Here is a 27,550-nt window from a genome sequence, read left to right as displayed (position 1 = left end):
GGAACCGACGGCGTCAGCCGGAGGTTTCAAATGAAATATTCCCGTGCTTCAAATACTCAATAACACCCGGAAATTGGCCAACACATGATGTTTATCTCCTAAATAACATTCAATATACTTGAAATGTTTTTGGTCGGCAACAGTACCATGGTGGCGTGGTCGGAGGTGAAGTGCTTTCTCCAATTAGAAGACCTACAGATCTCAATGAATGACATAACAGTAAGTAAAATTAACCCAGCTTGTTTTCTTGAATGGTTTATTGATTTCGAGATGAGAATGATGACATTATAATGACAATAAGGAGCATTACAAAATGTAACATATTTATTGAATGTCATTGAAACTTATTCTGAACAAATTGCTGACACACATTACTGGACTAAGCAATATTATTTAAAACATACCAAAATTTAATATGCTACTGAAAGAGCCACTAACCATTGTTGTAACAGCCCCTCGCTTTGGGTGGATGGGTACATTTACATTACGGAACGTTCTTTACAACATATTTCGTGTCAGAGAAACGAATACATGTATGTGTTAATTACTCTTCAGGAAAATATGTGTCGCATACAACATCGAGTGACATTGATTTCCCACAGATATTTTGCTAAGAGTGGCATCGTCTTAACCGTACTATAGAGATAATAGAGCTGGAGAAAAGGCTCAAATAGGATTGAATAAGATATAACTTTATTATCTTGGAAAAAATCTTTTACCATAAAAACGACCTCAAAATAAACATAAGGAAAATTTACACATACTAATTACCTGCACAAAAAATAATTGCAGATAAAACATATAATTAACCACATAGGTAAAGAGGGTGAGTTAGTAGTTATCACATGCATGATGAATATTCAAAAACATTTGTTGCATCAATAACACGAAATACTGGATGAAGTGAAGGGCTCTGTGTTAAGGGAGGACAATCGAAAGTGTCGTGCAGATGGAAGTAGTTTAAATGTCCAGGCTTTGTCCACTTCTCCCGTCCGATTTAAAGTTTCACCCGGAAGTGAATAATGACGAAACGTTTTCTTATCTTACGTTTCTCACTTGCTGTGGACATTTAGATAAAAACATTCTGTTATCCCTGCACACTCAAGTCCACGTAAAAAATGACAGGTTGACTCAATTTCTTTCATCTACATTTTTAAAGCGAGTTAATCAAAAGATTGTTACCAAAGAAAAACAAAGAGATAATGCTAAAATATATTACAAGATTAGAGAAAGAAATACACAAGTTTACTAACATATATTGTTTCAACTCATGTATCCTCTTGCAAGTTGAGTTTGGAGATGAGGAACACGTGAAAAGTACGGATGATAGTAGTACGTATGTCAGTCCGTAGTCACCACAGTAAGCTTGGAGTAGATGTGATGGTACTGAGCTATGTATCAATAAACCAGCGATATCGACGTATGTGGCAATCTAACATTAACAGGTCATTCGGCATTACGTTTGCAACACGTACATAAACGTCTCTTGGTGACCACGGTGGAATAACATTAGTATGATATTTTGACTCTTACAAATCGACACAATGACTGGAATCCATGTTAATTTTATGATAATAACTGCTCATTTAAGAAAACCCACTGATTTTCATACAAAAAACATGTATTTACAAGTATGGACAGGGAATGTTAAGGCTGAATTTATTGGTGAATGTGAACATTCAAATGTCATTTTGCGCGTCTTACACGATTTAAGGTGACTACCGGGTGTAACCTTCATGTGACTGTATGGCAGCCAGCACTATCATCCTTATGCCCCTTCTCAGCCGCCTGATCCTCTGAATGGGCAATCTACGGTATTCCTCGTGCACAGAAGCTTCTCACTGGGTCAGGTTCTGTAAAGGGGGATCCCTTTGTTGCACACTATGACCTACCATGATCCAGATATGCTTCAAAGGGTTCAGATCTGGGTTCATTCAATCGTGAGGTATGTAGAGGCGCTAAACTAAGTTCTTTGCGTGTATGTCCATGCATACATCAAATACATAGTATGTACGTGCGTGCTTCAAATAAATGATTGAGTAGTACATATAATTTCATCCTTGTCTTAGTTTGATACATGACTGCTCAGGAAACGGATCTGCCGTAATCACGCGAAAGCAACTTGCTGCATTACTTAAGGCATGAACAGCAATCTCCACAGGCGGCCAAGTGATTAAAGCAATAAGTGTTGGACTTTATATCATAGTTGGTGTCTATGGATAACGGGGACTGAACTCTGGTGGCATCAGACTAAACTGATATTATAACGGCGATGGAATACGACACGCACGGATATAAACAGTACTAAATATTAAAACCTATATTCATTTTTACTGAATATGAAACCATATAAATGAGGGTCAAATCTGTAACATATGATATACGAGAATGATACGTGGAACACTGAGGACTATCATGTGTAGTCCTAAGCACTGGGTTGATAGCTTGCTTAAAATTCATTCGAAGTAACCCCCTTGTAATGATTTAAAAAAACCCACACAGTTTGTAATTACAGCTACTCTGTTGCTTTCAGCGACTATTGCTTTGTACATTTCTGTTCTTCTGTTGAAATGGACGTATCTGCCTGTGTCGGGCCTGCCTCACAGTTGAAAGTTCACTGAACTTTACACGATTGATCTGTATGTTCCGAACCTGGATAACATAATACACATGATTATCATATGATAACCAATTATCAAAACAGCACATATATTAGTGGTGGATCATATCTTAAGAGCAGAAGCGGTGGGGTAGTCGAATGGTTATAGCGGTCGCTCGTCACGCCGAAGCCCCGGGTTCGATTCTCCACAAGGATATTAAGCGTGAAGCCCATGTCTGGTGTCCCTCAAGCCGCGATAGTGCTGGAATATTGCTACAGACGGCGTAAAACAATACTCACTCACTTATTCTATACAGTGTGCCTTCTTTACAGTTATGCCTTTAGTGTGTGTCATGTGACGTTCGATACTGTTACTAACATAAAGATAACTTTGTCGGTACGGGTACTGGGCGCATGTACCAACGTAACTTTTGGTATGCAGAAATGCACACTGGCCAAAATCAGAATACAGAACGGTACTCCAGGAAGAGTCCATTCCGTAGGGATAAACAGTTCCTTGACGCTAGTATTGGAGGGGTGATACGGCACTGCCGAATACTGTATAAAACATGGACTCTCAGTGACGTCCTTACAGTCTTATTATCTGCATTACACATCATTATCCAACAGGAACTGGAAGACGACCGCGAATCTGTACCGCAACACAAACCGGTTTCGGTTTCCGGTTGAGGAATATGGATTCGCTGGTTTGCATTCGTATCATGACTATCGTCCACTGAGTGAATTAAAATGAGTAGTCGCCGCATCAGCAGTATTTCAGCCATATCGTGACTAAAACTTGTTAGACACTGATGACAAATAAAAGTTCGGCATAAAATAACAAGCAAATGATAGTATCACAAACAGAATATCACAAATAAGGTTAAACTGAAATCCAACTGGGGTACATATCCGTTCTGTCAAGACCCATTCAGATGTGTTTAGACTCACTTTGTAATTCCTCCACGCCCTCAATATCCTGTTTACAACAGGGACATTGCTTGACGGCAGCCACACAGTCGCTACACAGGAACCTGTGACCACACGGTTTGAGCCGAATGTCCACTGTCCTGGCCAAACAGTTGGAGCAAGGAAGGGGTAGTGTCGGCCCGTCTGTCTCTGACGTCTCGGGCTGAGCAGATGCGCTCAGTGACGGTGATGTTGAAGGTGATACTGCTGTTGAAGCCGACGATGACTGTCCCCTTTCATAAACATGTACATATTTTTAAAAGAGAATCTTTTAATGGATGACAGATAAGTTATTAAAGCATTGCAATGTCACACCTTTGGGTTCCATCTTATTCACTCTGATTCCGCAATATTAATTCACCATATAACTGTCCCCGCCCTGATATTGATGGAATATACTAAACACTGGGGAAATTGCAGCTCAAGCTCTTTCTGGTAGTAATATACATCATGTATGAATGTTTAAATAATCGTCCAACTCTGGAACCTCGCGTCGTTCGTGGTTTAAAACTCCCGTTTCACTGTTGTTGCATTATTGTGTAAAGCAACGTGCACTACACGTATATCTCACGTTAATTACCCATCAGTCATCATCCTCGTGTCAGTATCTGTGTTAATTTCATTTGTACATGATAGGAATAGATTCACATTAATACTTATGTAGACATGCAGCTAATGAATACAGAGGTTGAGAAAATGCGGCATATATTGCATATATCCTCAGTAAGTAACCCTGTGTATGGGTATTTGCATTTGGGGTAGCCCCCTTCACCTTCACACAAATGTTTCCGGTTTAACGTCTTTTTTCGTACGCCATGGATCTTAAGGCCATGTACACGAAACGTCCGGAAAGCCATGCTTGAAAAAACTAACGGGGTTTAACTGTAAATAGAAGCAATAACATACATCCGCACTTCGTACAACCGCACCATAACTTAAATGTGTTTAGTAACCGTGATTGTATCCTCGAAGTGGATCACGTACTGTAAAATCAGTGTGCTCCTGAGAGGGTACGTAAGTCCTGCAACTTCAAAGCCAGTTTATAGCTCTACAACTCTCTTAACTATAGAATATTTATTGTTTATAATGGCGAAATATCAGTGCAATGCCCAGTGGCTGAAGGGATAATGTAAATCCAACTAGGGGTCATGCAGGTACTGTAAGTCGCCATGGACTCTAGTATGGTGATCTACCTTCAGCTGATAGCGATCTATTGTATTTTTCATATTACCTATTTTCCGAATTCTGCTGTTAGTTTTAACTTCACATGATAGTTCTAAATTCGAAATTTGAAACTTGATAGTCTAGTTGTTTTATTGTCCTTTGACGACAGGCTTTATAATACATAGTATACACATCTTTATAACCGCCACTTTTGTTCTCGTCACGATATAGCTGAAATTCTGCTAAATATTAACGTACTCACTATAACCAGATCACGTCCGGAAAACCATGTTTCTAGACTAACCGGATTTAACTGTACACAGTTTCGGTTCACGAATATATTTCAACACACAAAACACGAATCACATCTGATGAAATAAGACAACAAATGATAGATATCATAAACTTATTTACATCTGTTCCGAGAATGTCATCACAGCTGTTCTGATAGCAGGGTTCTCGTTGCAGTCAAGGGGTGTTTTACCCTGGGCATTTCTTCTGTACACACTCGCCCCGCTCTGTAACAACAGGCACGCTATCTTGACGCGCACCTGGCTGTCGTCATGGGCCGGAACCCCCTAAAACAGGAAGTGTTAAAGAACGTATTAACGTTTGTTATTTCTACTCTTTTGTGTAAGACTGTGGTTGGTCTTAAGCGGAGCACCACATTCATTCTTTAAAGACTTGTGATTAATCAATACCAGAAAAAGTTGCCCAAAAGTCGTCTGCTTCACTGTCGCCCGCCAAGGACACCACAGACAGGTTACGTAACCGAAAGGGTTTTCGGTTAGTTGAAAGTGTGTAACAAGCTCGCCATTTTGCTGATTTCTCGGCGTCAACAAAGACTTGCCTTGCCAATTGTTGCGTTGCCGTAGATTGCTCCCAGGATTCGGGTGGTGGTGTCACAATGCACAGATTTTCACCCGCATTTCGTGCTAAATGGGGTATGTTTCTGAGTGCGAAGCGAACTTTGTGGAAACAAGCGGTATATAAATAAAATGGATGGTTCGACCCCTACCTCGCTTCCAAGGCATAAAATGCTATATTTATATTTGTTATATTTGTTTTCATCGAGTTAAAAAACCAAAACTACTAGTTGTGGTAAATGATGACCAAAACGGTTTTGCATGGCACAACTTGTAACATAACGATTTCTTCCTCGGAAGTGAGGCTGTGGTGGAAGTGACAGCAATATTGTCAGCCCCTGAAACAAATTCGGCGGCTTTGCTGATTTGCTTCTGTGAGAATGCGGTACCAGCAAAGGGAGGTAATAAAATCATTGGGTCGACCCGCAGATGCATCCAGAGAATAGTGGAGACTTATCGGAACGTACACCTTCGAGTTACCGAGGATGGGGAAAGACCGCCTGTGCGATGATTCAATTTTGGGAAGTTTTACATAGCCAAAAAAGTTGTTACACCAACACAGTCTCTAATACATGTTGGAATTCTTAGGCGGTGACGTACGTTTGTTAGATTTTATCGTAGGAATGTCGATATAACAGGTTTTAATGAAGGCATGGTAGGTGTTACTGTAGGCATACTGGGTGTTATTGTTTGTGAATTATTTGTTATTGTAGATTTATTAGGCGTTACTCAGCTGCATTAGGTGTTATGGTGAGTATAATGGGTGTTATATATTGTAGGTATTAGCGTATTTGTATTCTGTGCTATTGTAGGTGTAAGTGTATTTGTAATATGTGTTAGTGCAAAAATATCGACTGTAACATAAAGTTGATGCTTGTTCATAGAATGCCCTACCAGAAACCTAAAGAAAGCCATTTCCATGGATGGACGGATCGTGGAGTGAAGCGGCGTATCACCAGCATTGTCGGCGACATGGACGTCAGCACCTGCGAAAACATAATGATGAAAAGACATGGTCCTAGATTTTCGAATTTCTCTTAGACTAAGACAGTCGTAAGGTCATGTTAACGTATCTTAGCGCTAAGAGAGCTTCGACAATATAGGCCCTGGTTCGTAGCTTACTAGTCTGGAAGATTCGTGCAAGTTCGGGTGGATGGTATAAAGTCTGATTCTTTCAGACTGACGTGATGTACTACAGGGCTCTTTACTGGGACGGTTGTTTTTCTTTGCACAGTCCCGCTCTCCACACTATAATACGAAAACATGGACTTTCAAACGGGAATCCGTAACCTGCAATGCTTCTGCAATGCTTCTTCCTCGGTCTGAAGAGGCCATTTCTGCCTAAGACCTTGCAACACTCTGATCTGGGAGTGAGGTTAGGTTTCTGTAAGTTATTCAAAACATGCATTTATTTCTAACAAAAAGGCAAAGTCGTCATTACCCCCGCAATGGTAAAACACTCTTAATGGATATTTTCCTAAACTTCTAAAACTACCATAAGGCAGCAGCACACCCCCATACCTATCCATGTGCCAAATGTTCTGCTCCGGAAAAGAGCACAACCACAAATTTAAATGTCAAACGTAAAAAGACAAACTTCAGTCAGAATTCCAAAACTACCACAAAGCACCGGTACACAACGACCCCTCCCCAACCCCCAACCCCCAACCCCCAGCCCCCAGCCCGCCCGGGATAAAAAGAGCAGAGGAACAAAACATTTAATGTGTTCATTTTTGTCAGAACAGTATATTGTACCAGGGTTAGGTCCCACCCATCCAACAACTACGTTTCTACAAGTGGAATGAGCCTCCACCTCTACATGACATTCACGTCACGTATATACATACTGCAAATGTCAAACGTATTTGACAACTTCACAGCTGATAAAGCTTTTTTATCATTTACGCAGGTACCCATGCTAGTCACGCTGTGTTCGCATGTATATATACTCTTTAAACAGTATAGGAACTTCAAGGTTTTTTTATTTACGATTAAAAATATTTAGGAGATTAATCGGAGTCAATCAATGTTGATATGATAATATTGAATGTTTTGACAGTGCATCACCATCTGCACTTCCTTACAACCATAGGTATTTGGTATGTAGTCGCTTTTTAAAGATGATTGGTGTATGGCATGTAATGTGCATGTGTACAATTTTCATTTTAAAACAAACGACTAGAAACACACACTTTATAAATGTGTGGTGAAAGATGATTGTCAAAATTAATGTTCTAAGTGATTTCTCGACCTTCTTGAAAAATCGTCAAAATCAAGAACCGGACCCCATGCACGTGTATGGGGCTACTACATTGTGCACGTGCATATCATGCGTTGTGTTTAGGGGTGGTAATAGAGGGAATTGGTGGTGCGTTAATAAGATATCTGTAGTTGAAACGTTTCTCAACGCTTACATTTCCTATCCAAATTGAAAGTTCAGGTTCCCCTACTTTTTTTAAAGGGTATATATAGGATTTGGTAGTTTGAAACTACCGCATTTCATGTGAATCAAGACTTCGTTTTAACGGTTGTCATTCAATAATAAGGGGAAGTGTTATTACTCTTTCTCCTAAAATCACACCTACTCTGCAACCCAACCCAGTTATCATGGTCATACACAGAGACCGGATCTCCACTGATGTCATACACAGAGACAGGATCTCCACGGATGTCATACACAGAGAATAAATAAACGAAATAAATAGATCCCGAGTGTTTATAAATGTGCATTTTGACTAATGCCAAAGAGACAAACTACTTTTAAACAATCTAAGGCCAGTATTTAGTCTCCAACATAAAATTAGTTTAGCATTTAAAAGACAAGAGTCACCAGAAGATGACATATCCACCCCTTCCCCTCCCCCGGCCCCCACTTGCGTGATGTTTCGTTAGATTAAGTTTGATTTGTTTCCATGGAATTCATGAAAAATAAAAATGCCATATATCAGCAAACGTCACCATTTCAAGATCTGTCTCATATATCTGCCAAGATATGTTGAAAGATATGAAATGGTTTTCGAGTTGTGCTCCGGAAACAAAGGCCATCCCTTCGTTTTGAAACTAAGTCCGAAACGTGTCCATGGAACAGAAAATAATAAATCACAAAAACCTGTAAATAGCAAAAAGAACCACTTTGGGGTCTGCCACACATATCTACCAAGTTTTACTGACAGATATTAAGAAGTTTTTGAGTTCTGCTCGGAAACGAAACACACCTCTCACTTTTGAGCCTAGGTCCAAAGCGTATCCATGGAAACCGAGAACATAATAAATCACAAGATCCTGTACATAGCAAAAGGCACCACTATAGGTTCTGATTGATATATCTACCAAGTTTTGCAGAAAAATATTGAACGGATTTTGAGTTCTGCTCCGGAAACGAAGCCCACCCCACCATAAGACTAACACCAAAATGTTCCATGGAAAAATGAAAAAATATAAATACCAAAAATCTGTAAATAGCAAAAAGCACAACCATAGCCATCCTCGATATCTCCAGGGTATACGTTCCGATAAGTCTCCACTATACCCTGGACGCATCTACGGCTCTGCCCGATAAATTTATTACCTCCCTGGACTGTCTTTTGATCCAGTCAGGTGTCTACGCTGGGAAGTTGAGCGAACCAATCACAACTCACTTTCATTTTTTGAATTATCTAACCGATTATACTTGTCAACAGATACCATGCAGAGGTTCTCTGGAAGAGGTAGAAGGCTTTCTTGCATATGTTGTTTTAAAGTTTCGGACCTGTCAATTTGTTTGTATGATTTCCCTAAAATCTGGGACGCACTGCGTGCAAACCTTTGCAGTTGCGACCGCTACGTTTGTTGACACTGGCAAGCTCAGTTATAACGGTGGCCTAGCTGATTGGCTACTGTGAGAAGGCGGAGTCAGCAAAGGGAGGTAATAAATTTATCGGGCAGAGCCGTAGATGCATCCAGGGTAAAGTGGAGACTTATCGGAACGTATACCCTTGAGATATCGAGGATGAACCATAGGCTGAGATTACTATATCTATCAAGTTTGGTCTAAAAATATTGAACGGTTTCTGAGTTATGCTCCGGAAAAATGACAGGCGGACAGACGAGGCGTCGACTATATCCCATTGCATGCCGGGGGGATAAAAACGTAATCACACAAAGAAAAATGGAAGTTGGAGCAATGCTAATAACATCATCTAGGTTTACCGATAGAGACCAGAGGGGGTGTATACAGACGGCCACTGCAGGTATGAACATTGTATACCTTTTCTTAAGAGTAGAGCCACAGTGGTGTCGTGGAGCCGGGAGCAGGCCAGGCTGAGAGGCGTCAGGCCCTGGGTGTTTTGTGCATTGACATTCGCCTTGCCCTGAAACATAAAAAAATCAATTGTCAGCATAATACATGCATAATATGCTACTTCAAAGAAGAATGTGAACTGTAAGAATAAATGAAGCGCCAAAACAACGTTCAGAGGTGTTTTTGTTCGCTAAAGGCAGATGTTAAGTACTAACACGTGTAATTGAAACCTGTTATGATCTGATACTAGTTGCATCTAGGCGCCCGTCATTCCATGAAAACATGGAAAACGTGGAGTGAATGCATCAACATGCACGCACGTGCATTACATGATTCTTGAGAAACAACGGCGCCCACGGGGTATAAAACGCGAGTTGCAGAAATTTGACATTCTTCATTTCTTTCTTCAGTATGATGCATTGATTGCTGAGCACTGAAGTACATGCACGAGCTATCGTGTGGCATCCAGAAGGGATTAGCTTGAGAGAAATGCAGAGGTCCCCAGTCACACTTTATTGCAAACGGGAACGATTTCAGGCAAATGAGAGAGTGCAGGATCTACCCGGCAGACCAAGATCCACGTCAAGGGCGATGTTCTGTCGACTCTGCGTGAAAGGTTCATCGCTGACGTCTCGACGACGTCTCCGACATGCCTCATACGTGAACGTCAGTGCACAGGCAATTCGGGAACCGTCTTCATGTTGATTGTATTCGTAGCAGACGTCCTGCGGTGAGACCAGCTCTTCTCCAACATCACAGAGAATCACGACTGACATAGTACCATGTCCATATGCGCTGGAATATCGTCATAATTGGTCTCAAGTTTTGTTTAAGGATGGATCACTCTTCAGTTTAGTGTTCAAGAATGGCAGAACTCGTGGTGTCAGGAGGCGGGGTGAACGGTCCTGGACGCCGACTTCCGCGAGCGTGACAGGTTCAGCGGTGGGTCGGTGATGGTCTGAGGTTTGGTGAAGGCAATCTGACTGGTAGTCGTTACAGGGACAAGATTGTCGGAACCCTTGTGATTCCTGTTCGTAATGCTATTGGAGGCCAGACGTTGCCATGTTACTGACTCATTAAACAATATAGCTGTCCAGAGACTGTAAGCATAATTCCCTGATCAGCATAGTTCCCTGACCTTGAGCCAGTTGAACGTATCTGGGATATTATGGGACGACGTATTCCTGAAAACCACCCTGCACCTGACAACGGTCAACAGGTGTTTGGATTTCTTCAACAAGAGCGGCAAGCAATACCTCAATATCTCACTACAGACACCTATCACATCCATGAGATCTCTCTGTGAAGAATGTGCTATGGTCATTAGCAGGGGGCCGTAACTTGTGACTTCAGAAAACGACCCCCTTTACTACAAAATCAATGCATGACTATATTGCTAGAAATTTTGCCCTTGTAAAAAAAAAACATTTGAACACCCAGCTCAGATTATCCGTTAAATCTGAACTCAAGCGGTCGTAAAAGGCAAAATAGTGATGGAGATGATGTGAATCAATCTTTGGGGTCAGTCATGACCCGATCTGAACAACTTGCATTGGTTGCCATTTCATCTCCGGTATCAGTTCAAGACCTTGATGTACGTGTACAATTCCTTTGCATAACACTGATCCAAAGCATCTCAAGGAGCAAATCATCCCTGACAAGTAAGGTCGATCTCCTCAATCACAATCTCCATCTCTGATCACTGTGCTCAAAACAAGAACTGTAATGTTTGCTGACAGATGCTTCACCAAGACTGCAGCAACATTGCGGAAAGATCTTCCATCAACATGGCAACACTCAGATCAACATTATTAAGAAGGGTGTAAAACCTCATCTCTTTAATTCAGCCTACATTCACCACGTATTCATCTTTCTGTGAACAGCCTTAGATGTTTTACTTTCTAAATCATATTGGGTATTATACACATGCTGTATTATACGCATTAGTATCATTTATCTGTATCTACCGTCCATTTGTGGGATTGCATTTGCAACATACATGGATTTGCAGATATTAACCGGCTAGTTAAATTGCTTAAAGGTCACATGCAACCAAAACATCAAACGTAATTAAAACACATTTATCACTTATTCATGACATATAATATACACTGCTGCTTTAAAAAACACAAATAAAGAAAATTATAAGCGTACAATCGCGATTCAAAAGTGCAATATTTTGTACTTGGGCTTACTTCCCCCGAAACGAAGCCCTCGGGAGACCGAATCCAGTCATAGCGGGTGGATGTGCACTCATGTGTAACGACGGCTTCCGATTGGCTGTTTCATTTGCTGATATGCTGAGGCTTCATTGTATTCACAGACAGATGATCTGTTTGAAGGGCATTTTAGAAGCATACCGAGTCACAAGAAAGTAAGATTCTTTATGGATAACAACTTCTTTTGTGTACTTGATGCGTCTTTTCAGTATGGATTCATATACTGTTGTCAAACAAAATCATACACACTAAAAGAAGTCGTTATCCATGAAGAATGTATAGGGCCTATAGAGGTGTTGGGTTTTGAAAATATATGTTCTCTGAATTTGCGCTCGATCCAATCAAAACTCATCTCAGTAGAGATGGTAAACTACTGCATGGTTGGAATCTGTCATTCGTCCAAGTACAAAGGAGGACTTGAAACTGACAAGAGTTTGCACCAGTTTCCGTCAGATCCAGTCATCCGAAAAATGTGAATGTAGTTTGTTTGCAACCCACAGACATAAAAACATGTCATGTGTATCACACGTGCCTAATTACATAATGTGGTAGAGACGGGACTCGGGTGCACAAGTCATAAATCAACTTATTTTCTTTATGTCGTATAGTCTGATAGGTATTAAGTTCAAATTGCACGTGGTCAGTGATTGAAGCTGTGTACTGCATGTTGTCTTTAGCAGACAGGCAGGCAGACATATAGGTGTGAATAAACCAGACACTGAGCTTTCTGTGTGACAGAGACTGCTTACCACAATCAACATGTTTTTTTTTACGTAACGAGTAGATTATTTACTTGTTTGTGTACACAACCAAGATTAGACTACTGCTCACGACCTCAGACGCTCGGCATGCATACTGTTTCAAGCTCCGCGAACCTATTCACTGCGCATGCGTAATTGACGTAGCGCAGCACAGCTGTTGAAACCAGTTCCCCCCCCCCCTACGCTGGGGGGAATTTATTGAAACGTTTGAACTCCGATTTCGCGGGCTTTTTTTTCATCGCGTTTTTTTCAAACTTTATAGGCTGAAGTGGCATTTTTTATGATTTCTTTCGATAAGTGCATACCGAAAGGTACCAGAATCTGCAAAGTTGTGTTTTACGTTGCATGTGACCTTTAAGGGAGAGACTGAATGCAAGACCTACTCCGTGGCATCTCTATTTACAAATATTATACTACCTTTTCGATGAGAATTCTGGCACAGTCGGTAAACCCATTGTTAGCAGCAATATGCAACGCTGTGAACTGCGTGTCCACCATGCCAATGTCAACCACGTCGAGTGGCGTCACAGCCATCACTTCTTTGAGAAGTCTGCAATACAACAAGACAATAAGGCACTGTGTTTGACAAACGTTGCAAACTGACCCAATAATCCTGTGAAAATATGACACGTGTAAAAGGTTACAATCATTGTAGCGCTGAGATCGCTTTGTGCAGTTGAGCCCTGGTGACTATCAGTATGCACACAATTTCACTCTCAGCTGACTAGAAAGTATTCAACAAACGCTGCAGAAGGCGCTAGGAGGTCAAACTTATATAGATGTTTAGAACAGCAATTAGGATCAACCTACTCAGCGTTTCCAAGCAATGATGCCAGCTGTAGGATGTTGAAGTTGCCTCTGTTGCATACTCTGTGATCAATGTGTTCAGCTTCGAGCATGATGGACACCAGGGTTTTTTTGCCCTTTGCTAACGCAACGTGAATGGGCGTGTTTCCACTCTGGTCCTTGAACAAAGATAGATAGCATACATTCACAGAGGCAAATGAATCAGTCAGGGTGCCGCTGTACTAAACAGTCTTAGCGCTAAGACTATCTTATGTTTAAGTATAGGACTTACTGTCACCTTAGCGCTAAGATCACTTTGTACAGAGGCACCCACATAGTTTACTCTAATTGTCACGAGGGTCAACGATCTGATCTGGAATAGATGGTTAAGAATGTATCCAATTGAATATTGAATATTTTTCCAACGACATTAGGCATACGTGTAGCTGGTAACCTTTTGTAATGAGGCTAAAAAGTGGGTTTTACCTCAAGCGTGGATGTTTCAAGATCGTCACTAACGTCAAATTTATCTTTGTATCTTTGTGATTGATACAGTTTAGCTATTTGAGCACTTTGCAGGCTATTTGACATGAAGGGCGTATTTTCGGACAATTACGGTATCTGCACTTCTTGGTGCACCGATGTGCATTTGTTTGGTCAGCCATAGAAGGATCTGAAAAGTCAATGACCAGTAAGTGACTTTGATGCTGATCTTAATCCTTGCTGGGTTTAAACATGTGTCCATATTGTACATGACTGTTAAGGATTACTACACCATAGATGCCAGTTTGGTCATGGAAGATGATTGTGTTGGGATTACTATGGGGTTGACATCATCGGAGGAGAACGATTACAAGAACGGGTATTTGGGATGAATTACGGTACTTTACTAAATGCTATTTGTTTGTTGTTTAACGATGTATTCAGGAAATAGTTCAGTTATATGATGGCTGTTTATAAATCGAGTCCGGTTAAGACAATCCAGTGACGAGCATCATAAACACTGGTTTACAAATTTGCATCAGCCGAGTTGTCGTTTCTTTCGATAAGCAAGATCTTCGATCTACTGAAGATCAGATCTTTACGGGTCTATGATAAAGGAACTAGTTGCAAATCGGGAGTGTCCTTTCGTCATGTGAATGAGATAGACTTGTATTTCAGTTTACCCGAATGTTGACATCTGCTTTCTTCTTTATGAGAAGTCTGACATATTCTGCCCTGTCATTTATGACACTCAGATGTAACGGAGTGATGCCTTGCTGGCCCGCCTTGTTCACGTCGCAGCCTCGCACCAACAGCATCTCGAGAACATCATCTTTTTCCCTGCAGCAGTAAGTGTTTCATTTAATATCTTAAACTTTATCTTGGGCGTTAGGCATTCCAGTGGTTACAGCCGAAGACCAGGATTTTATTCCCCACATGGGCCACAGTATATGAAGCTCATCTCTCTACCTCGCTTAAAAAACAAAAACTAAAACTAAAATCAGAACTAAAACTAATACACAAAATTTACAAAAAAACCCCTCACGCTCCACTCCTCTTCATTCACTCACTCACTCGCTCAATCAACAAACAACTAATGAACCAAGCAATCAATCACCTCGCGCCATCTGCCCCGTTTGATCGAAACAAAAAAAACCCGCATTTTATTAAATACTAAATGACACCAGCACTGAAAACGCATACGTTTTAAAAGTTTAAATTCGACATTAATTGAACATATCTGATAGTATCACCTAAAAAGGGCGTGTAGCAAGGGCGTCTGAAGTCTCAAATCCGGCTGGTTGATGTCCACTCCTTCATCCAGCAACTGTTTCACGACGTCGACAACTCCGACGGAACAGGCCAGTATCAGGGGCGTTATTCCATTATGAATTATGTTTTTCTATTTGAAAGGAAAGAACAATGAATGTAGACAGTAATGGGTGACCACATACAGATGATCACCACCATGCCAACTGTGGTTTTATAAGGATTAAAGGTAACTGCACGTATTTGTTGACTTTTATCAGCAGAACGCCAAACAATGTAACTTAAGTCCTTTACTGACAGTAACATGAATCATAATGAAACCTCAGCCAAGTTTGCTAACTGTATTAACACAGCTTCAGCTGTGGACAGAGCTTACATCGAGGATTAATTACAGAGCGGAGCGGATTAGATATCTGGACATAGATTTTCGACGCTCTCTTAGCCCTAAGATAGTCATAAATACCATTCATTAACATTAACTTACGACTATCTTAGCACTAAGGGAGCTTCGAAAATCTAGGCTCTGGTGTCTGGTACAAGAATTACGGTATTGGATGAAATTAGTTATTGGTATTTTCTCACACAAAGATTGTAAATGAAAAACACTTAATTTTGCCCTTGACTCACATGAATCGTAACTTAGCTCATCTCTTGCCTCATCTGTGCTGGCCTGTACTTACCAGTCTTGCATCCAACTTAAAGATCATCATGAAGAGGCTGAAATTGTGCTTGGAAAAGGCATCAAACATCCCGTTTGCCTTTTCAATCAGGTCTTCGTCTGTCGTGAGCCTGCCGTCCACGATGGTTGGCATGAACACGTCAAGGAGGAGGTGCCCTGAAACCATTGTGCAGCCGTTTCACCATAACGAATTACACTGAGTGAGTGAGGTAAGGTTTAGGCCGCACCCAGTAATATTCCAGCTATATGGCGACAGTCTGTAAATACAATGTAATGGAGTCTGGATCAGACAATCCAGTGATCAACAGCATGAGCATCGATCTGCGCAATTGGGAACCGATGACATGTGTCAACCACGTCTGCGAGGCTGACCACCAGATCCCGTTAGTTACATGTTGTCATTAACATGTTTCAATTTGGAAACAGTTCAATACTAGAAATTTTGAAAATTTCCCCATAGACTCCAATGTTAATAATCTTGGCTGACCAAGGAATCTTTAAGACTCCAAATCTCAAGAAAACCCACAGCACCAACTAATTTTCTGGACTGTTTTTGCAAAGGCAAACATCATTCATTAAAAATATACCAGTTAGAAAAGAAATAACAATATATTAGCAGCGAACAAGGAAAGTGAGCACTGCACTGATATACGGAGAAACGTATACGTGTCTTGAGACTTCATATAGTAACCTCCCAGTGTGTTGTGGGCTGGAATCGGGTCGTCGAGGCGGTCCTCTGGCTGTTGATGGACAAGACCGCAGCACGCAGGGTGGAACAGAGCCAGAAGCCTGCCGAAACTGACCACCACATCACCGACTATATTGACCTCAAGGACCTTTCCGACCTTGCCCATTGTCTGAATGAGATGAAAATTATGAAATGACTTTAGTTTTTTAGTTACGTTTTCTCTTGGGCAAATAACACATTTGATGACCTCGACGCTGCGAGGAAAACGATAACACGAGACGAGAAACCTAAAGAGTATGTAACAGTGCTAGAAAGTATCGCTTCTCGTCCCGTGTTATTGCCCTGTGGTTTCTCGCGGATGTAATCTAATCGAGAAAACAATGTCCCATTTCGGTCACCTAACTCTTATATCCGTAAAAATTCGGGTTAGAATTAGTCCCCTGGGAAAGGACACTGCTGATTTACTACCAGTCATTTCAACCACAGACAAGTGAAGATCCGGGATAAAATTGGCCTTCAGTAACCGATACTTGTCGAAAGAGCCGACTGATCGGGTAGTCAGGCGAACTGACTTGGTTTACATATATCATCGTTTCCCAAATGCGTAAATCAGTGCTCATTCTGCTGATCACTGGATTGTCATAACGATAATTGTCTCGATTATTTACAGATCGCCGCCATACAGCTGACATATTGCTGAATACGGCGTTAAACGACAAACCTACCAACCAACCATACACACACAAGCAGGAACATGAAGTTAGAAACGGATTCTGGATTCTGGATTCTGGATTCGAATCCCAAATCTGATGTAAAAAAAATGTCGAAACCCGAATATGAAGAAAAATCAAAGTTGAGGCTGAAATGTGGGGAAAATGTAGGTTTGGGCGTTTATGTTTTCACAATATCCAGGTTTAGTAGCGGCCCCTAGTACCTTAGAAGGGGTGAGATAATGTATATTGACACTGTTTTTCATAACTCCGAATCTGAACAAAATATTCAGATTCGGGATTCGAATCCCGAATCCCGAATCCCGAATCCCGAATCCCGAATCAGTTTCTAACTTTATGTTCCTCACACAAGCTAACGTATCGGCCTTTTCACACGCCAACGGTTCTGGATTTTAATCTGGTATGGTATTCGGATTTTAACAACACGGTAACTGCAGCTTAATTTTGAAAGGATGTTCAATATAACAGAAGCTACGAAGGCTTGAATACATTTTACAGTTGTACCCTTAATGACGATATAAATTTAACATATTTACCTACCCGTATCATAATGGGACTATATCCACCATGGGCAAACTGATATCGTTTCATTTCATTTTCGTCTGCTATGATCCGCACGCTGTCGCCAACTTTGAAAGTATCGATCTGTGAAAATAAAGATGAGTAGGGTCCAAATCAGCTTTGAATAGCATCATATGAGCTCTCATACTGTCAGAAATTGTCCCAGTAGCGAAGTGATTGCTGGGTTGGGAGTTACTGAAGGCCGCACTCAGCAATATTCCAGCTAAATGACGGGGGTAAGTATGTAATTGAGTATGGACCAGATAATCCACTTATCTACTTCAGGCGAATCGTCCTGCACAGCTGGAATACGATGACTTGTCAGCCAAGTCAGCGAACCTGACCATTCGGTCCCGTTAGTCGCCTCTTACGACAAGCATGGGCTACTGAAGGCCATTTCTAACCCTGATCTGAACGGGTAGTAACCGAAGTGTGTCTTAGTGCCGAGTTACAAGTAAGTAAATGATTAATTTAAAATGAGTTTAAGAACAGGGCCCAGATTTTCGAAGTTCCCTTAGAGCTGAGATAGTCGTAAGTGCGATACATTAACATAACCTTACGACTATCTTAGCGATAAGAGAGCTTCGAAAACCTTGGCCCAGTCTATCATGTGTCCTACACCGATTATATACGTTACTTTTTTCAACGCCTTTTCGTTTACGATGTGAGTTCCTCCTTCGATGAAATGCCAGTAGAAGGTTACCTCCACTCGGCCCGTCTTCTTGTAGCCCTTGACAGTTCCAAACATCGGCAAACACTATATGTACAGCATGAACACGGCTATTAGTACAGCATGAACACGGCTATTACTGCAGCATGAACACGCCTATTAGTACAGCATGAACACGGTTATTATCGGTAGTATCTAACATCTCACCTATGGCTTTTTAACATTTGTATAATAAACTCTTCAATTAACTAAAATTATGGATAGACTCAGTGTGACAATATCTATCCATTGATTGTACTTTTAGAAAAGCGTTATTTACTAATTTTGAAAAAATACGGTCATTAGGAAAATATTTACATACGTGGACAATTTCGGGATTCCACTCATTTATGTTCTGTTGTAGCTGTTGTAGTTCCTCTTTGGACACACGTATACACACACGGTCACCCTGGGATAACCTGGCTGTGGAGACGGACTGTCGTGGTGCTAAAATCAGAAAGGCACTGGTGCTGGCTATATGTACATTATAAGTCGTTCACTGGTCACGAGAGGGACATGGTTTGGTGTACCCTCGAGGGTTCATCGACCCATGGGCACCGAGAGACCCAAGGACAAGGTATTAATCTTACCGAACACCTCAATGTTCATCTTGAACTGTTTGGAGCATGAGTATCGGACGTACACCTCAGCCAACCTGTGTGAATCAAACTATTCCAATCTTGCATCTTGCTGTTTTCCCCCAAAATATTGTCTAAGTAAAATTGCCGCGGTGTAATCCCCCTTCTTCCTATGCACAGGGACTACATTTGAACGTTTTGTCAAAATTTTAATTTATTGGAATACGAGACAAATCTTTTCGTAGCCCAGTCTAAGTAAACTTATCCTCAGTACTTTTCGTTACACTCCACTACTGAGTCTAACAAAACCTAGTAGAACGTCGCGTCAGGTAACCTTTGAGACTGACCAATCAGAACGCAGGTTACCAAATCGCGAAAGTGGACATTCGCACATACCTTCAGAACTTTTTATCTCGAAAAGGTTCGTACCCGAACGATTCCGAATGCTATTTAGCGTACGCTCACTTCCGGCTGATGCAGACGGCGTACGCACAACTGTGTCATATGCGGATTTTTGTTTGTGGGGAGATCTGTGTCAGTGTCCTGATAATTTTGAAAGTCCCTCCGATCCCTAAATAGTAGCCGTTGTCTGACTGGTTAAATCTATTTAACCGTCTCGCGTTTGATTGGTCGGCCATTTGTCAATCAAAGGTTACCTGACGCGACCTTCTACTAGGTTTTGTTAGACTCAGTGGTGGAGTGTAACGAAATACACCGAGAGTAAGTTTACTTAAGACTGTTTCGTAGCCATCGTAAGACTTTGGAGACGAAGCAAGAAAAACAAATTTAGAGTTATCCCCCTTCCATCCATTTGCATTCGCGTAATTTCCGTGCACAATGCGTGATTCAATGTTATTCGAAGTAGCGTATGAGTTGCAACTTAACGCGAGGTATATTGCAATGAACCTCGCTTGTAAAGTGGGTACATTGAAAATAATAGAACATCGCTTAGCTAGTCGGAAAACGACATTTATGTGTGCGGTAAGATAATGGATTTTATAGCCTGTCATCCATACTGCATGGTTATTGACGGATAAGTGAGTCATGTGATGTGACTGATTGAATTTAACTGTGTCTTTATCAATGTCACAAATTAACGTTTTGGGAATCCAGCCTAGGCCATCGGCGTTACCAACCAATGAAATGGCTACCCCATCGTCCTACTCAACTATTGGTTGTGTCTGCGTCCGTCTATAATCTTTATGTATGTTTATGTTTAAATTGGATTGGATTTGTTGTTGTTTAACTTCGCACTCAGCAATATTCCAGATATATATGACGGCGGTCTGTAAATGATAGTTTGAAGACGATCCAGTGATGAACATCATGAGCATCGAACTACACAATTGGGATGCGATGTGTCAACCGAGTCAGCGTGCCTGACCACCCGATCCTGTTAGTCGCGTCTTATGACAAGCATGGGTTACTGAGGACCTGTGTCTACATCGGTTTGAAATAATGAGGTTCCTGCATGTGTTAAATGTTTCATGTGTTAGGGGTAGGTATTGATTTTAAATGAAATTCAACAAAGGTATATACCATGTTTTGCACCATGTTTCGCTGAATCTCCTGACCCGGTGAACACTCCTAAATGATCCCTGTAGTAAAACGTTCCCGGATGCTCTGTGACGAACTTGACCTCCACCTTACCCTCGTCGCCAGCTCGATACGACCCAGTGTTTCCGCAATCCCACACGACTTTTACCATACTCCTGAACGAGGTTCCACTTGGGTGGTCCTCAACAGCCTTCACTTCACCTTCACAGTCTCTCCCACCTGCAACGTCACAGTTGTATTAAACTTACGATTGTAATTATGATTTTAAGCTTCAGAACGGTTTATGGCTTCAGAATCAGCTCTTGGAATTATTACCAACAAACCAGCAACATCTTGGTCGTTATTTAATTTTAAATCTCGTAACATGCAAAAATGCAAAAACAAATGTTCATAAAGGAACAGAACAGATCACTCAAGATTTGTATAAGGGTTCAGTTTTTTAATTCTTTCGCAACAATTTGTGTTCACTTCATCAAGTGCAATATGAGTGGATATTTCATGGAAATTCAGCTATAATCTTTATGAATATCTATTGGAATTATGATACATTACAGAAAAGAAATTGAAGAGCAATTGATCTTTTTTTACTACAGTAAATCTGTCCTGGCTGGTTGGAATTGCAACATATATAGATATATATATAGATGTGCAGTTCACCATCTTCATCCTTCGATGACCATTGGCTTCCTCGAGTAACTCTTGCATTTGGAAATAAGCCCATAGCTTGTAATCGAACACTCTTTCTCCGTGGTGGAACCGAGACACTACAACATAAAACAAGAGAAGGGACATTGTGGGTGTGGTGCGTCACTGATACTACTACATAATAGACGTGAAAGGTCAGTGTGGTCGTGGTGTTGGCATATGGCAATACCGTTTTGAGCAGTTGTCCTGTATATTCCGAAACCCATTGAAACGACCTGGTAAACCATGAACCTAAAATATTGGTTCTGTTTAAAAAAAACCAAACACCTCATAGTTAAAAAACCTCATCACCTTCCACATGAGAGGAGGACGTGCTGCACTTTGCAGCACTTTCATATATTGTCTCATGGTCATTTAAATGTTGATTTTGAGGAATACAGTACATATGTGAATAGATCCGTGAATAGCCTGGTTGGAATTAATCTTCAGCAACCCATTCTTATCGTAAGCTAATAGCTTGTCAGGTTCGCTGACTTGGTTGAGGCGTGTTCTCCTCATGATCCCAACTGCTTGGATCCACGCTCATGTTGTTGATCACTGGATTGTCTAGTCTTGATTATTTACAGACAGCAGTTTAGGTAGAATAATGCTAGGTGCGGCGTTCAACAACAAACCGGCCATATGTGAATAATCATAGAATATTACCCTTCGCATCCTGGCGTGTCGTATCTAATAAACTCATGGGAGATGTCATGTTCAGCGTTCCCATAGCACACACTGCACAGATTGCACGTCTTGCACGTGCTGCATGTCCAACGTGCTCCTGCTATTCCAAATACGTCACATCCGTTACAAAGAATACCCGTATGCTGCAGTCCTGAAAAAGACATACAGACACGCATAATTCGGTATAAGTATTCGATACGCCTCAATTCACTGTAAGTTAGCATTAGCACATACCGTCGAGGGATATTTTTTGACAAACATATTGTAAACCGTGGTGTGTTGTACCTGTTACCTCTGTACTTGGTTTAAAACAATGAAACCACCAGTATCCCGCCAAGACAATCAGCGCTTCACTTATCTCGAAACACGGATTTCTCGAGCACTTCTAGTTAACGAGTCTTTACTTTAAAAACACGCACCTGTAGGGCCAGTGTCGAACACAAGCAAGTCATGTTTCCCTTGTGCTCCCGAACGACATGTACTCTGTTTTCCATTGTCCCATAGCACTTCACAGGTTGTCTCCCCTAGTACATTGACAACAGTTCCTAGGTGTCCTTCACCTCCGTCAATGTCACCGCCTGTCCAGTCAGGCCCACGGAGTACCCGTGTCCCGATCTCCATGTTGATAGTTATCGTCCTTAAAGAAACATCAACGTTATCACCATCGGTACTAGATGTTGCTAAAGTCAAGACAGCGACTAGGACCAACGAAGAGCTTCCTTCTCGAACACCCGGAGGTTTTAAGAGAAAGTGAATTGTCACCAACTTTACTGATTTGTTTACGACCCTGTGTGTCAGTGGTGCTGTGATCCTGGTAGCAAAACAGACTTCTCTCCCAGAGCCTGTCACTGGCTCGAGAAAAATGGGCATTTAGTACTTGGGATGGAGTAAGTCATTTCGTGAGCTTGTCCCCGCCATACACAGAGTCGTGCAAAATGTATTCGGCAGCATGACATAATTTCCACAGACTTAATTTAGTGTAGCCTAAACAATCTTCATGATTTGTGAGGAATGATCTTAACTACAAACACGTTATTTCTGTTTAATTTTCCGTTGCTTATTTATCCAATGGCAACAATATAATCACCATATATATATACGGTGTCGTGAACTCCTTTATCATGGCTGCCTATGGGATCGTGCATTGTGGAACCATACGTTAGTTGATAAATGTGATGCCATTAGTTAAATACTGGTCGAAATATTGAACTGTGCGCAGAACAGAGATGATTTCAAATCTGCTTGTCAAAGCTTACAAAGATCTATCATAAACACACGTCGTGAAAATGATTTATGGTACACTAACTTGAAAGTCTATGGTAATGACATCAAGTTGCCGAATACTCTTTTTGCTGGGTGCGGCGCTGAAGAACAAACAAACAAACGTTCTCCTGTGGGCCTTCACACAATGTCTCAATGGGAACGTTGGAGGAATTTGAGATGAATTTCTACCCACATCCTTAACACAAAGTACATCATCCATGTCTCTCGGTTGCTACTGATTCAGTTGTACCCAGCCAGTTACACACTATCTGAACTCAGAATAGGGACAGTGTCTGTATTCGGAATTCTTCGAACGGGCCGATATTAAAATAAGAATGAAGAATTTTATGGATATCAACTTCTTTATTAAGAGAACACAACGTTTCGTAAGCATTAACTCCGAAACGTTGTGTTCTCATAATAAAGAAGTTGAAATCAATAACAAAAATTTCATTCTTATGTATTTCAATTCTAAATGCCCTTCAAAGACTTGATATTAAAATAGCTGATGTAAGAGTGTGTAATGCCTATGTATAGTTTGAATAACTTTTCATGTTCTAAATTTAGACGTGACACAAAAGCCTGAGAGAAGCTACTTTCGTTTTGACGCTTCCTCAGCTCTATCGCATACGAAACAACAATAGTCAGTTTTCAGATATTCCCTTTAGCACCGAGTCTCAAATTTAAAATAACTTTGCATTTGCAAGTTTCCTCACCCTTTCCTAACACAACGACATTCGGTTTCTACACTCTCTCAAACTCAAAATACCTACAATCACTGTCTACAATCCTATACCACCGAAACATAACAGCAATCAGTTTGTACGCTCTCACAATCACAAAACGGCAAGAATTGGTTTTTAGAACCGCTCATACACCAAATAACTACAATACTTTGTACATGTTCTCACATCTCAAATAACGAAAAATGTGTTTCTAGACCATCACACCCAAATATGACGACAATAATTCTCTACACTCTCTCCCTCACTCTCACCCTCAAAATATCGACTGTAAGTTACTAGTAGACTACCTCACCCAAACATATATATCGACAATCAGTTTGTACACTCTCCCTCGCCCTCAGTATAACGACTGTAGGTTTCTAGACTATCTCACCCAAATATAACGGCACTCAGTTTCTAACTCTCCCTCACCCTTAAAATAATGACTGTAAGTATCTAGACTATCTCACCCAAACATTAGGACAGTCAGTTTTTAAACACTCTCAGCTTCAAAATCATGACTCTTTCAACACTCTCACACCCCCGTGACGTCAGATTCCACTTCTGTCCGTATCATAGTAGTTTGTCTCACGATCCCTGAACCACATTATTTTCCCTACTGCCTAGCTCTCTCTGGAATGATTACTAAAACGTTATACCATAGATATAAATAACACTTATTTATAAATAACATCTGTACACAACATAATTCACCGGCAACACCTTAACGTGCACCTTGAGGTCACGACTACATACCATGTGCCCTAGACAAGGGCCGATGAGTTTACATGTTGCAGACAACCATACAAATGGGTCACCTTGGCTTCAGCATGAACATAAGCCCGTTGCATAGAGTGTGAAAAGGATTCTCACACAGGGTAAACATTGAACACATTCAGCAATACTTCCTGCTTTAATAGTGTTCTCCCTAATACCACACCTACATGTCAACCTTCATAATCAACATGTCGATGTGAGACGACTTTACACGAATTATATCAAGCTTGTGTCGATATCATGATTGTATAATTACCTACCTCCGTCTATCAGGTCGTCTAAACTGACTTGTGACAAAGTGCAACACGTGTATTTATTGGCAACTTTATGTTCTAAATTTAGACATGACACCCGGGTCTAAGGGAATCAACTTTCGGTTTATATTTCAAGATACTCAATGATTCGAAGAAAACGGATAGATTCAATGGTAAAAATGAAATAGTAACAGTCATCAATGGACTGTCACCTGTCTCCTTGTGTAAATACAATATTAACACCACTATAGGCTGCATGAAACATGACAATGGTAGACGTTGAGTGGCAAATTGTCTGATGTTCGTGCATTTCCACAAAGCTGTTCGCTGTAAAGCGATGGGCTAACAACTTTTGTTTAGCAGCTATATAAGTTTATATATTTATGTTTGTATGTTTTCTTAAATATTAAACAGGTAACTGGTTTCAATAATTAAAATATCACTCTTCTTTGATTTACCTCTATGTCAAAGCTAATTACTATTCATTGTTTAAAGGTACCTCAACGACAATCATGTTAATTCAGTCTGAATGTTTCTAGTACCCGGAAATAGCTATAACGTAATGACTAAATTTATCATATATCTACCATCGACTATGTGGGTGATTGATTCAGTTAAACCGGTTTAATGCTGAGTTCAATTGACGGGAATCACGCCGGTTCATTTTTTGTCATTTAATGTAATTTGGTTCACTGGTTATGGAGGAAAATGTTACTTACTGGAGGGTGGGTGATTGTTATACCTCCCGGAAATTGATTTATTTGTTATGCTATGTGTTATATACTAGTTTCTGTGTTATGTTTTTGGTGACTGGGCAATATAATTGTTATATTACTGGTGACTGAAGTATATGTTGTCATCTTGTCATCTCTATTACGAAGAAAGAATTTGTTGGTTATCCTTTTGGTGATAGAAGGATGTGTTCCTGGCGGCTGAAAACATATTTCCCTCTTGGTGACTGATTTGTGTTTGTCATCCTCTCGGCGATTATGAAAGTTTTTATCTTCTTGACGATATGGTATTGTAGTATCCCCTCGGTTATTGATTGATGGAATTGCTTTCCGATTGGTGGTTGAATCTGTTTGCTGTCCCTTTGATGGGTGAAGACTGAGATTTTTCATTCCGTCAGTTGAAGAATGCGTTTGTCATAGGTTTGGTTCAGAACATTTTGTTTTTAATCATCTCGGTGAGTGTAGAATGTGTGTTTGTGTTGTTTTAGATTGTCAGCCCCCTAGAGATTCAACATGGTTTTAGTATCTTCCCCAATTCTTTACCCTCGGGATGTTTTAGGGTTTATCTGGATTATCGTATTCGTGTGTTGACGACGTGGCTTGTTATTCCTGGGTATTCTGACTATATGGAACTTTTGTTGACAATCACTGCATGTTGAGAATTTAGGAACGTATGATTAAAGTGTGTTCAATCCTTCTGAACTAAAATGTCATATATTTCGTTTGTAATTGCAAGTTGTGTTATCCACAGGGTGAGGCTATTATTTTTTTAATTCTCTCCAAAATAAATGCTTTATACTACAATAACATGTTTGTTCCTCCTGATTATTGAACATTTATTTACTGTTCCCCGAGTGTTTTGGAAACGTATCACCGCGAACGTAAGCAAGTAATTTGCAGTGAGCTCCTCAGGAGTGTGGCATCCTCCAGGTTGAGTGAATTGTGTCAGTTACCCGGGCTTGAACTCGTAATGTTAGATTTCATGATACATCAATGAGACACAATAGTCTCTTTGTGGCTGATATATTGCCGATATATATACTCTCAACACACTAACCAATGAGACACACTTGGACATTTAGCGCACCAGACATGCACAATACATGCGACACAGTTGCAACAAGAGTGCACAGAAGTTATACATCACAGAAAAACACGAGGCGTGATAGGTATGTATGCCATGGGTTTGCAGATTCAGGGTCCCGATCCACAAAGCGTTCGTAACGTTACGACCTTCCGTAAGTCATTAGTTCATCATAAAATTTACGAAGGTCGTGGTGTTACAAATGTTTTGCGGATCCGAACAATGGTCTCTTCACAATTTACTATCGAAATCAACAACCATTTATTACACATACATTCACAAACGATATTATCATGGACAATAATGTTTAGTTTTACCAATACAGTTGTTTTGTTTGTGTTTTATTCCCCAGTTAGAAATATTCCAGGTCTTTGGCTGTGGTCTGTAAATAACCGAATCTGTTCAACATGCCACTCCGTCCAGCATGGGTTACTGAGGACCCGTTTT

At 40.7% G+C, this 27,550-nt stretch overlaps 1 protein-coding gene across 1 annotated transcript; it reads right to left on the bottom strand.

Moving 5' to 3' along the window:
* Positions 1–242: 242 nt before the first annotated feature.
* On the bottom strand, positions 243–25,343 carry LOC137294966 (E3 ubiquitin-protein ligase MIB2-like). Its single transcript, XM_067826198.1, has 19 exons — positions 25,295–25,343; positions 22,689–22,906; positions 22,249–22,420; positions 21,556–21,662; positions 20,881–21,117; positions 19,086–19,210; positions 18,692–18,811; positions 18,034–18,138; positions 16,766–16,931; positions 16,076–16,230; positions 15,380–15,528; positions 14,810–14,966; positions 13,668–13,822; positions 13,275–13,407; positions 9,845–9,947; positions 6,493–6,584; positions 5,147–5,310; positions 3,551–3,801; positions 243–2,652 (listed from the first exon to the last, which is right to left on the bottom strand). Exons 2-19 carry the CDS (start codon positions 22,888–22,890, stop codon positions 2,615–2,617), a joined length of 2,631 nt encoding a protein of 876 aa, XP_067682299.1. The 5' UTR covers positions 22,891–22,906; positions 25,295–25,343; the 3' UTR covers positions 243–2,614.
* Positions 25,344–27,550: the final 2,207 nt, after the last annotated feature.

Source organism: Haliotis asinina, chromosome 8 (assembly GCF_037392515.1).
Source record: "Haliotis asinina isolate JCU_RB_2024 chromosome 8, JCU_Hal_asi_v2, whole genome shotgun sequence".
NCBI classification, from domain to species: Eukaryota; Metazoa; Mollusca; class Gastropoda; order Lepetellida; family Haliotidae; genus Haliotis; species Haliotis asinina.
The sequence above is the reverse complement of the archived record's forward strand: the minus strand, read 5'-3'. Positions and strand labels throughout refer to the sequence as shown.